The sequence below is a fragment of the Malus domestica genome, chromosome 12 (genome assembly GCF_042453785.1).
Source record: "Malus domestica chromosome 12, GDT2T_hap1".
Lineage (NCBI taxonomy): Eukaryota > Viridiplantae > Streptophyta > Magnoliopsida > Rosales > Rosaceae > Malus > Malus domestica.
Genome location: NC_091672.1, coordinates 4,157,714 through 4,170,044, shown reverse-complemented (window position 1 = coordinate 4,170,044; position 12,331 = coordinate 4,157,714). Strand labels below are relative to the sequence as shown.

The window sequence follows — 12,331 nt, the reverse complement described above, 5'->3', positions numbered from 1 at the left end:
TTCTGACGAGGGAGTACCCGCTCCTTAACAATGGGCCCAAACGAGTGAGTTTTGAGCCCGACCAATAACCCAAAACAAAAAGAAGAGGTGCATGTTTACTTATTTGAATAGACCCACACCGTAGCCCATCCTTTGTGTGCAAAAAGGACGAGTATCATCAAAGTGGTGGCCGATAAAATCCGTTCCGTTGATTTGGTGCCTGCAAAACGTATCAGACATTCCCGCGTTACCTCTCCCACACCACCCGCGTACATCTTTCATCACCCTGATCCTCATTTAACCGCCACGTGTCCATAAGACAGATGTTGGATTTCTACAGTTGCAAATCCATCAGCAATTTCTGCTTTTACCTAATCATGTGATGTTGGCGTTCAGAGAGTGGTCGTGAGGGCCTAATACCTAAAACAGAGGAGAATAACTTAAATACAACAAGTTATTGCAACCGTTGCGTTTCGGTCTAATAATGTATTAATACGTAAGAAAATACTACAGAATATCAATGATTGGGACGCGATGGTAATGGTGAATAGTGATGGTAAACCCGTTCCATGTCATTCATTTTCAAAGTGATACAACTAGGGCTTGTTTGGTACCACTTTAATTTCCTATGTAAGGTTTTAAATTAATTTTGTAAGGAAATTTTCGAAACTCGCGTGTTTTCACGACATTGTAAATAAATTCTGGGCTGGGGTGTTTTCAAAATTTTCTTAGTTCCATTGAAGCCTTGGAAGTTGGAACTGAAAATTGCTCAGTGCCTCATTAATTAGTTTCCAAAAACTCGTTTTTCTTGGGAACCAAACAGGCCGTAACACACAGACCCATTTTCTTTCTTCTTTAGAGAGAGAGAGAGAGAGAGAGATGTAACGTCGTTTTAAAATTAACTTTTGTCCATATCGCAGTGCCGCTTTTAGACCTTTAAAATCCACCCTCTTGATATTTCTATGTTTTTTTCTCTCTGTTTTTGTTGGATTTTTTCTTCAGTGTTTGCATATTTGCAAGGAGAAATTTTCATTTTTTGTTTGTTGGGTGTGTGAAGTTTGCTGGGTTTATGCTAAAAATGGCTGGGTTTCCACCAAATCCCGACGACGGTGAACTGTGGCTTCCATCTGATATTTTTTTCAACGAAGCAGCTTCTTCAACCTCCACACTTAGCCGTCACCATTTCTCTAATACCACGGACAACCTCGCTCGGCAGTTGGCTTCTCTCTCTCTCCTCAAACAATACCAAAGTCCAAGCCTTTCAAATCTTCAGGTCTCTCTCTCTCCTGACTCACACACACAGCTTGATTTCCATTACACCCTTTGCTTTGCATGAATGTCTAACATGGGGTGTTTTGTATTTTTACAGAGTTTGCACCGGGTCAGACCGGCGGTCCGGTCCACCCAGCTTGATTATTTGACCCAGAGGTACTTTAATCTCGGCGACAGCCATGGTTTTGTACAAAAAGGTCCTATTTTTCATGGGTACGGGACTCAACACCTCCATTACCACTATCAGTTTATGAACCCGGCTCAACTTCAGGTAAATACAGGACCATAAAACTGAACCGGATTTTTTTGCCCTTAAGTCTGTATTCAAATGTTTTGCTTACTTTAATAAATAAAAGTATTGTTATTTAATACTACGATTTAGAGCGATCTCTAAGTTTGAACATCGAAAATGGTGAGATTGCAATTAAATTTATAGGAAAACTAATGAAAATGATTTGAAAACTTTGAGTTTTAACGATGAAGACAAAATAAAAGGTAAAGTGAATAGTACAAGGATTGACTTTTTATTGTAAAAATATGATTTTTCAGTAAAATAAACAGTACCGAGAACATTTCATTAAAGTTCTCTAAATTTATTTCCACATTAGTGTAAATATACTTGTAATATTTGGGCAGGTTGGTAGCTTTTTGGAAACCAGAAATGGGATTCAGAAGAGACAGCAAAACCGTGTTTTGCCATTCCAGGGTAGAGGGAATGGATCAATGGGTCGTTTTGGGAGGGTTTGTGGAGGCACAGGCGTGTTTCATCCCAGGGTTTTGCATTCCACAACCACCGCCACCGCCACCGCCAGTAATCCGGAGGTCAAAGGGAAGCAGGGTCAGTAATTAATTCCTTCCAAGTCTTTTTTTGTCCTAGGCAAAGTATGGTTTTGTTTTGTTTTATATGTTAGATGAAACGGGGCGTCTAGTGATTAGTGGTATTAAACCAAGTACGCAATGTTATGTTAAAAAATTAAAACACTTTACAATGTCTCATAGGTTTGTGCACAACCATCTTAGCGTTCCCGTTTCATGTTCTGGCCTGCATCTTTTCTGTGTTTGAAGACATGATATTTGTTTGTGTGTTGATCCATTTGTTAGTTTCTGTTTCGTGTAACTTTTGTTTAACTTCTGGTATCTCGTCTAAATATGTTACTTCATTGCTGTCTGCAAAGTGTTTTGTGTCGATATATGAAACAGTGCGTGCATTTTACACAAATTGTAAGAAGAAGACATATGCCTTCTTTGAGCTACGTGTTTTCAATTAAGTTTTTTAGCAATTTGTTTTTAGTTGAGAAAGATTGACGTTAAATATATTGAATAAATCAAAGAAAATTAAAATAATAAGAAGGAAGAAGAAACATGTTTAAAAAGAGACGGTGTGAAAATCACTTACCATAGAATACGACTATCAGTCGTCTATACATTCAAGGCAGTTAATGGTAGCATGCACGTTGTCATGTTTGCAAACAAGAATTTTATCCTTTCAAGAGAAATGCTAAGGGATTCTCTCAAAAGTCCGAGTCTTCATGAATTCTCTGTCATCTCATGTTTTTAGCTCAATATTTTATATTGCTAACGTAAAAACTGACGTTAAAGAAAGTTCATAAAGTGTTCTACTTTTTAGAGGCCCCCTTAGCATTTCTCTTCATCCAAATATCATGATTCAGTTATTGATTATATGTTTTGTTGTAGGTTTAAGAAATAGGGAGGAGATTAAAGCCATCAAAAGCGTTTGTTCCAATGCTGGTTTGCCTCGAGACTGGACTTATTGAGCTTTTGTGACCTTTCTCTAACTGTGGTATTTTGTCTTGTTCATCGAAGAAGAATGGAAGTTTAATTAACTTGAGTTTTGTGCAGAAGAAATGTAAGATACCAATAACTTGTGTGTTTTTTTTTCCCTTCACTTTGTAAGGTTTGATTTTGCTGAATAAATAAAGGCTTATTATATTAACTCCCCACAAATTGTTCAATAAATCCCACAAATTTAATACACCTCACATTTATTTTTTCAATTAAAAATTATCTTAATACACCCCACATACTTCCCCATAATACCTTCATACCCCATATTCTTAATATACACCTTACATTTTCTATATGCACCCCATATTTTCTAGACACCAACGTTTCTCAAATCTTGTAAAGCTTTTAATTTGGACAAATAACGCTGACTAAAATTTTGACAAAAGATGCCGCCTGAGATTTAAAGCATATGTGGGTTGTTTTCAATTCCATCATTAAAACCCATGTTGTTTGTTTTTAATATTTGATGGTAATTTTAGATGTTTAATTCTTCATGTAATCTCTGTGATCCCTAAAATATGAATACGAACATAGAAGCTTGAATAATGCATCAAAAGCAAGATTAAATAATTATCGATATCGTTAAAGTCACTAAAACAATAAATAATATGAAGCTTTACCTCATGTGAAGCTTTCGAAATATCGATTTTGTGTTTCATTCGTCAAAAATAATTTTTCTCAATCAACATATTTGTAGTTTTATTGGTTAGGATTTTGTTCAACAATGGAGGGTTGGAGGGGTTTTGATAGTTGAAGAAGATAAATAATACGTTAAAAATGATTTGGGGTGTATATAGAACTTTTTAATGTTTTTTAACCTAATAAGGTCAAAATTGCCATTGCATAATAGAATAAATAAGTTATTTAATATTAAATTTTAATATGGGGTGCATTCAACATTTTGTGAGGTACTAATATAAAAAACCTAAATAAAAACTTAGTTACTTTTCTTTGACTTTGCGACATAACTTAACATATGTTAATCAATGATAGACCTCACATAATATTAATCAATGATAAAGCTCACAAAAATGGACATATAAAATGAGTTCAGAAGATTTAATCGCTCAACACCCAAACACATGCATAGGTAGGAGCACACATAAGATTGTGCACAAAAATTTATTCTAATCGTAAATTGTGTGTTCTGTAATGGGTTAAGAGTAACTCAACAAGAAAGGTTAAGAGTTCGATTTTCCCTAATACAACCCTTTTATTCTTAAAATTGATAAGTGGCATCAATAAACCCAACCCATGTGAGAGGCTAGAAAAAGTGACTTTTGAAAGCACGATGCTAAGGCTTTTTGTTGGTCTATTGACTTTATTCACTTGGTATCGAAAGTTGCTAAATCATATCATATCGATGTTATCCGTTACCAGAGGATTTGTTATCCTAGGCGTGAAATGGGGAGTGTGATCGAAAATAAATTTAATAGGAAGTTTTAACAAAATATTTTCGGTACTGTTTATTTTTAATAAAAAATTACATTTTTATCTTTCTTTGGTACTATTCACTGCACCTTTATTTGTTATTTTTTATTAAAACTAAAATTTTTTTTAGACTTTTCGTTAAGGTTTTTTTTATTTTTAAATCCTCTTAAAATTTCAGCTACGAGCCAGCTGAAGATGCTCAGAGTATTGGAGTTTTATACAGAAATGTCTCCATACAATTAGTGGTGAAATTATGCAAAATGAACTGTAACAAGTTTTCGTTGTTGGACTTTACATTCTTCAACAAAAACGCCAAATTTATGCCAATCACCACTTCAGCACCATCCAACATCAACATGTGCATCTAAGTTGTGAGAATTCAAAACATATAGCTGGTTGGTACACAAATATATTTATTAAAAGAAAAGAAAGCCACACTATTTGTTTTAGGGGTGTGCTATCCACACATTTTTTTATTTCTCCTACATCCCTTGTTAATTTCTGTCATTTGATTTTCTTTAGTTATTCTGATCCGACGGTTGAAAATTAAAAATATATGAGAGAAGTAAAAAGGGGTGTGTGGATATCACACCCCTTTGTTTTAATACAACAAGTATTTACACTAAGTCGTGAAGAGATTAGGATAAACCACACAAAGATTTTGTCATATTAATTTGGTACCAACGAAATTCAAACATATCTTTTCACACCTACAAGTAAAGATATATACTACTAAACTAGCTGCCAAAGTACCCGCACAATTTATTAGAAAGGAAATGAATCCTCTTCGGATCTCTTCCATCAAATTTACCAAATCCACCATTCTGGGCTTTTAAAATTTAAATCAATGACTAAAAATATGGGTTCCTTTAAAGTTATAATAAATTTAACCGTTGGATTAAATTTCAAGGATCCAGATTGATAGATTCGATGGAGGGGATCCTTTCCTATTATCCAGAAAGCCACGGCCGAACGAATTGGGTCCCACATATATAGAGCCCTCCACTGACACGACGATCCTGTTTCGTTCTCATATAACCGCGTTCGTTCGTTTCCCTCCGCATTTCGACGACGGACGAAAAGAAAATGAACAACTTATTACGCAACGTCTTTCTCATCGGATGTCTCCGTCACAACAAACCCGTGCTCTGAAATTTAATCGCACTTTTCGCATTTTCTCGCTTGCCAAACAGTCACTGAGAAAGTGAGGGAAAATCCGGCGAGAAAATTTGGAAAGATGGGGGTTCCGCAGGCAATGGAGGCCCTCGAAGCGAGAGCTTCGTCTATAAGAGACGCGCTGCACAAGAGCCAGACCATCACCGACAACATGGTCGCCATTCTCGGCTCCTTCGACCACCGCCTCTCCGCCCTCGAAACCGCCATGCGTCCCACTCAGGTCAGTCACCTCGCTTTCTCTCTCTCTGTTTATTTCTCCGCTTGTTTCCCGAGAAACCTGAGGAAAATGTCACCTTCTTCATCGTGGTTCGGAAATGTACTTGTTTACAAACGCTGCCTTTCGTTCGTCTGGTGTAATTTATGTCTCTTTTGGTTTGATATTTTTGTTTTCCATATAATGTAAGTATATGTAGATGGAGCTGATGAGATGTTTAGATTTAATTGACATAAATTCAGGATTTTGATTTGGGTTTCTTTGCGAATTGGTGAAAATTGTGGATGGTAGATTAGGACTCATTCGATTCGGAGGGCGCATGAGAACATTGATAAGACATTGAAGGCTGTAGAGGTTATATTGGGGCAATTCGACCTCACACGAAAGGTTAATTAGCTCTTTTTCGATTTGTTGATGCAATGTACTTTGTAATTTGTTCTTGTTTGTTGACGTCTGCGGATAATTTGATTGGAAAATGTGGCGGTGTTGGTTTAGGCAGAGGCTAAAATACTGAGAGGGCCACATGAGGATTTGGAAAGCTATTTGGAAGCAATTGATCAGCTGAGAAGCATCATTCATTTCTTTAGTAGCCATAAAAATGTTAAGAGCAGTGATGGGGTGCTTCACCATGCCAATAACTTGCTTTCGAAAGCCATCTCGAAGCTCGAAGATGAGTTTAGACAGCTCCTCACAAATTACAGGTTCACTTTAATTACAAGAAAACATCTTTTTGGAATTTCAGTTACCATTTCCTGCTTTCAACTTATTATCAGTCAACTTTTAAACATGACATGCAAGCATTGAACTTTTGTTTACTATTTCCACTTTATTTAATTAAGCCTTTTATATTTTTGTTCTTTTATTTTTCTTTTTCCATCTCGGTTGAGGAAGACACTCTGTAATTTTTGATCTGGAAGTTTGAATTTTGTACAGAAACATTGTCTCAAATACATGAAAAAATAGAAAGTAATTAAGAAAAAATGATGATGGTAGTTAGGAAGTTGAAATCACTAAGAAGATTTTAACTTTACTACAGCTTTGTCAAGCCAACAGACATGATAAGAACTATGATTATGTAAGATTCTTGGTGCTCTATTTTTGTTGATAAATCTTGACGTTTTACTTGTCCTAGAGTTCAAGTGTTACAGATTTGGTTTGGTTAAATTCAACCTTTTAGTTAATAAACCTCAATGTTTCTTTTTTTTTGTCGTTTCCTGTTTCTCTTGTTATGCCATATTTCCTGTTGTACCATGCCAATCCTACAATACAATATCAGGACTGACAATTGATGAACTCTAGGTCATAGCCCCTCAAGTAAGTTTTTTTCTTTCGTATTTCAGCAAGCCTGTGGAGCCTGATCGTCTATTTGATTGTCTCCCTGACTCTCTACGACCAGATCCAGCTGGACAGAAAAATGATGCTGGTGGAAAGGGTTCTGAACACCCAAACAAAAGTTTAAAACCTGTCATTTACACACCACTAACGCTTATTCCCCCAAGGGTTCTGCCATTACTGCATGATTTAGCCCAACAAATGGTTCTAGCTGGCCATCAACAACAGCTATTTAGGACCTACAGGTGAATTCTTTATTTCCTTTGCGTGGTTTAATGTTATGTTGCACCATTGCTTGCATTGTCAGTCATGTGTGATCATTTCTGTTCTTAGTTAAAGTAGATCTTTAAATAATAGGTGTATTCATTAGGAAGAGGAATATACTCAAAAGGTTTCTTCATAATGCTCCTCTTGCTCTCACCTTTTCTCCCTTTTCATCTAAAAGAGTTACAAAATAGTTGCATTTTTATAGATTGGTTTCTGACCGCTTGATGCTGACCAAATTCCTGACCGATGTTGAGTTATTTTTTACGAATTAAAATGAATAGGTAACAAAATGATGTACTTATAATTTCCAAATAATGCAGGCCTAAATTACATCTAAGCCATGAATTCATTTGCCTGGTCATGCTTTGACCTTGATGAGATGGAAATAGTCCATTGTACTTCCTAGCAGCATACAGATTATTGGTTTTCAGATATTATGATTTAAATCATTTTTCTTTGAGAAAAGAATACTAGAAAAAGAAAAAAATGATGGTGGAGATTTTGCACTTTTTACATTTATTCTCTAAATAGGTTTGAGATATATTTTTGTTTGGTCATTTTCCTTTCTACATAAGATACCAAAGAGGGAACGAAGGATATGACTATAGATAGGGAAAACTGGAGAGAAAGGATTCCAGTAGCCAACCCCACTTATTTGAACTTAAGGCTTGGTTGAGTAAGTGAATCAATTCGAATCTTTCTGATCTTCGTTTTACATATTATTCATAGACTGACAAAGATGTTCTTATAGGGACACTCGTGCTTCTGTTTTGGAGCAGAGCTTGAGAAAACTAGGCGTGGAGAGACTTACTAAAGATGATGTCCAGAAAATGCAGTGGGAGGTTTTAGAGGCTAAGATTGGGAATTGGATACATTACATGCGAATTGCTGTAAGGATTCATGAGTTTTAGCTCAATTGGTTGTAAATGGCTTGTTTGTTGGTTGCTGTTGCTTTTTATCTACGGCTGTTATCCTTATTTATTTCAGTACCGCTGTACTGTTCAAAACAGGTGAAGCTGCTGTTTTCCGGGGAAAAGAAAATCTGTGATCAAATATTTGAAGGTGCTGAGACACTTAAGGATCCATGTTTTGCTGAAGTTACTGCAAACAGTGTGGCTATGCTCCTCAGTTTTGGGGAGGCTATTGCCAGAAGCAAGAGGTCACCTGAAAAGTTATTTGTTCTTTTAGACATGTATGAGATAATGAGGGACCTTCAGTCAGAGGTAATGAAATTTTAGTAATTGCATAAAAATTAGACCATGATTACAAATTTCTGAAATTGTTAGTCGCTTGATTGATTAAACAGTTTGAGGGTTTCTTGCTACATATTGTGTAGGGATTCATGGCAGAAACTTAAATCCTGTTAGATATGGACATGGCAATTAATTTTTTGGATGGATAACAAACACATACTCACACACTCAGTCATTAGTTTATGTACAAGATCGTTTTGGTTAAAGCACTTTACCAACATGCATAAGATGTTTCTGAAGTCCATCCATTGCTGCTAATTTGGGATAGAACATGCAGTTTCTCACTCTTCACTGTAGTGCTGGCTTCGATGTGAATGTGAAAATGATGAAAATGATGCTATGTTGCTGATATAAATCCTTGTTAAGACCTTAGTATTGGTTTCTTAAATCATGGCAGAGCTTGTGTAAGTTTGAATGAGGCCTGACAACACCTTAGAACTCATCAATAAACAGCATTTGAATTCACAAAATCATATGTTTACTTATATAAGATGATCGCTGGAGTATATTGAAGGCCAAAAGGTTGAAAAGTATTAACATGGGGGTAAGTGTAATAATGTCAAGCTGAGTTCTTACAGAAATTTATATTGCAAGGAAACTATAACTCTTAACGAAAGTAGAAGGTCAAAATATTAGTTTCGTTCTCGTCTTTATCTATATATGTTACATCAAATGTTGGTTTAATACTTCTAAGGAAACGATCAATGGCTTAAAATATAATTCTTAGATCTTATTTTTCAGATTGAGTTACTTTTTGGAAGTAAAGCTTGCATGGAAATGCGGGAATCTGCATTAAGTTTGACAAAGCGTCTAGCTCAAACAGCCCAGGAAACTTTTGGTGATTTTGAAGAAGCTGTTGAAAAGGATGCCACGAAAACTGCTGTTCTTGATGGAACCGTCCATCCTTTGACAAGCTACGTGATAAACTATGTAAAGTTTCTCTTCGAGTAAGTAGTTATTCCTGTGCTTTCTAATTCTTGCTATTTTGTTCCTTCTCTGAGGAGATTGCAAATATAGTAACTTTGAAGCATTCATGATTGCTAATGTCTTTGAAGGCGATCTGCTCTGTATAATTTGTTTGACCTTGCTTTTGGTAAATTCTCTGCTTTGTTGAATTGTTAGTTACTTGGATTGTTTGTCTCCACGTTGGCTGGTTATGATGGTAATGTTTAATTTATTAGTAAACTGGAAAAAACGCCCATACAACTATAAGTTTTAGAGAAAAACACTTTTTAAGAGCTCAATTGGAGACAAAAGCCCTTCATCCATCCCCTTGTCATGCGTAATTGATTTTTAGTTGCGAAGTTATTTTGGTATTACAAACTAAGTTGGGTTTTTCTCTAAAGTGTTGAGTTTGAAGTGTGTGTGTTGTCTAAAGTGTGATGTTATCTAGGGCTTATATGTGAATGCCCTTAATTTATCAAGATCATTGCAATAATTTCCACATCAATTAAAATATCTATCAGCTACGCCATTTGCCTTTTTTGTATCTTCCTTTTCTCCCAATCCCAAGTTCGGTTCTCTTTCTAGTTTTCTGGTACTTTTTCACAGTAACTGTGCAAACATCACCGCATGACTGTTTAAAATGTTCACAGTTATCAGTCTACACTGAAGCAACTTTTTCAAGAGTTTGATGAAGGTGAGCCAGAGTCTCAGTTATCAAAGGTTACTACAAGGATTATGCAGGCTCTTCAGAACAACCTGGATGGAAAATCTAAGCAGTATAAAGATCCTGCACTCACTCAGTTATTTCTCATGAACAACATTCACTATATAGTGAGATCCGTGCGGAGGTTTGTTCTATAGTTATTCTGCTCTTTAAAAGATACTGATCCTATCTGCATGCTACTACTGTATTAACTGATAAGTAATTATATACAGGTCAGAAGCAAAGGATTTGTTGGGGGATGACTGGGTGCAGATACACCGAAGGATCGTGCAGCAGCATGCAAATCAGTATAAGAGGGTTTCTTGGGCAAAGGTTTTGATTCTTTGCTTGTACTAGTCCTCCACCATATTCTTTCTGTTTTCTTTTGATGCTGCCTTGTTCCTTGGTTTTGAATTCTTGTTAGATATTGAGTATAAGGGATTTGTTTGTGTTGGTCATGTTTTCCTTTTATCAATAGCCTGAATTTACCCTTTATTCGAAAATTTCACAGTATATCCATTCATTTCGATATTTTCCGTGGGACACTTGATCATGTGGCCTTGATCCACTCCCCTGGCCTCCTGGTCTTGACTATTTTTTAATCTGTGTATTCTTAATACATTATAGATGATTATGGTATTCATATGTTTCGAATAAACCATTAGAAGGTGTTGAAGTATGGCAACATCTTTATCCGCTATAACAGTAGTAAATGGGCTCAACTATTGTCAAAATTTTACTCTAAAAGTTACAATGCTCGAATACCTGTTATTTGAAAATCGTTCTCACATGCTCTGGTGTCTTTATTTGATTTTTGTGATGCAGATTCTGCAGTGTCTTACCGTTCAGGGTGGAAATCCATCAGGTGGTGATAGCAGTTCACTTTCAAGAGCAATGGTGAAAGATCGGTTCAAGACCTTCAACACGCAGTTTGAGGAGCTTCATCAAAGGCAATCTCAGTGGACAGTTCCTGACAGCGAATTGCGAGAGTCTTTAAGGCTAGCTGTTGCTGAAATCCTCTTGCCTGCTTACAGATCATTCATCAAACGTTTCGGGTAAGTTTTCTCCTATTTTTGAACATTTCCTTTGAAAAAGATCCATAATTTCTGCATTTCTGGCATCAACGTTGACGCGCATCGTGTTGCAGGCCTATGGTCGAGAACGGAAAAAACCCGGGGAAGTATATAAAGCTACGTCCGGAGAATATTGAATCAATGCTGAATGAATTTTTTGAGAGTAAGACGTGGGGAGAACAGAAGCGATAGGTAGTTGACATGCCTGTTTTGAGAAATGAGAAGTAGGGACTTAGCTTCCAGTGGTGGTCTTTGTACAACTTAAGATGAGGTTAAATAATAAGCGATGTTATATGCCCCATGTAAAGCTTTCAATTAATCATTCCAGTTCTTTTTACGTTTTGATTTTCAGCTACCAAATGAGAAATATGTAGGAAATATTCGTTTCTGTGCAAATGTTGAAAGAAAACATAATAAGAGATAATTGCTATTAGCACTTTTAAATAATTATCTCGTACTTTTTAAAATGAGAATAGTGTGGTTATTGTTCGAGTATAAAATTTGTCTTTACCAGTATTTTTTCTTAATTAATGTATGTACATACATGTGTATGATGCATCTACACCACATGTGTTATGTATGAAGAGGAAATATGCAATATGCACAATTAATGTTTGTAGAGAAAAATCTTCATTTCGTGGAATGGTCAGTGATAAAATTTCTTGATAAGGATTTTACCACCTATAAAAGTAGGGATAAAAACATTAAAAATACTTGTAAGAGAACAATGTTGTTGTAGTATAAACGGCTCAAACAAAGTCATTTTCTAAAGGGATTATTTAAAACAATTTATGAGAAACCCTAATCCTAGTTAATTATATGAAAATAAAGATTGGAAAAGGTTGATTTTGAATTTAAAAATAATAAAAACGAAATTTAA

The 12,331-nt window shown here is 35.8% G+C and overlaps 2 protein-coding genes across 2 annotated transcripts; both read left to right on the top strand.

Annotated features, from left to right (window-relative positions):
- The first annotated feature begins 906 nt into the window (after nt 1-906).
- Nucleotides 907-3,216, top strand: LOC108171835 (uncharacterized). Its single transcript, XM_017328530.3, has 4 exons — nt 907-1,252; nt 1,349-1,522; nt 1,888-2,089; nt 2,947-3,216. The coding sequence occupies exons 1-4, from the start codon at nt 1,049-1,051 to the stop codon at nt 3,024-3,026; spliced, it is 660 nt and encodes a 219-aa protein (XP_017184019.2). The 5' UTR covers nt 907-1,048; the 3' UTR covers nt 3,027-3,216.
- A 2,299-nt stretch (nt 3,217-5,515) lies between these two features.
- On the top strand, nt 5,516-11,898 carry LOC103421756 (exocyst complex component EXO70A1-like). The gene is made up of 11 exons (XM_029090634.2): nt 5,516-5,884; nt 6,170-6,265; nt 6,374-6,579; nt 7,219-7,455; nt 8,229-8,367; nt 8,488-8,700; nt 9,472-9,677; nt 10,326-10,523; nt 10,612-10,711; nt 11,204-11,433; nt 11,526-11,898. Exons 1-11 carry the CDS (start codon nt 5,726-5,728, stop codon nt 11,641-11,643), a joined length of 1,902 nt encoding a protein of 633 aa, XP_028946467.1. The 5' UTR covers nt 5,516-5,725; the 3' UTR covers nt 11,644-11,898.
- Nucleotides 11,899-12,331: the final 433 nt, after the last annotated feature.

Bases quoted from the DNA above. Each gene is read 5' to 3' on its own strand.
- LOC108171835 (XM_017328530.3), top strand. From the start codon at position 1,049: ATGCTAAAAATGGCTGGGTTTCCACCAAATCCCGACGACGGTGAACTG. The intron at 1,253-1,348 runs GTCTCTCTCTCT...GTATTTTTACAG, and splicing joins CAAGCCTTTCAAATCTTCAG to AGTTTGCACCGGGTCAGACC. The intron at 1,523-1,887 runs GTAAATACAGGA...ATATTTGGGCAG, and splicing joins TGAACCCGGCTCAACTTCAG to GTTGGTAGCTTTTTGGAAAC.
- LOC103421756 (XM_029090634.2), top strand. From the start codon at position 5,726: ATGGGGGTTCCGCAGGCAATGGAGGCCCTCGAAGCGAGAGCTTCGTCT. The intron at 6,580-7,218 runs GTTCACTTTAAT...TTCGTATTTCAG, and splicing joins CAGCTCCTCACAAATTACAG to CAAGCCTGTGGAGCCTGATC. The intron at 8,368-8,487 runs GTAAGGATTCAT...TGTTCAAAACAG, and splicing joins TACATTACATGCGAATTGCT to GTGAAGCTGCTGTTTTCCGG.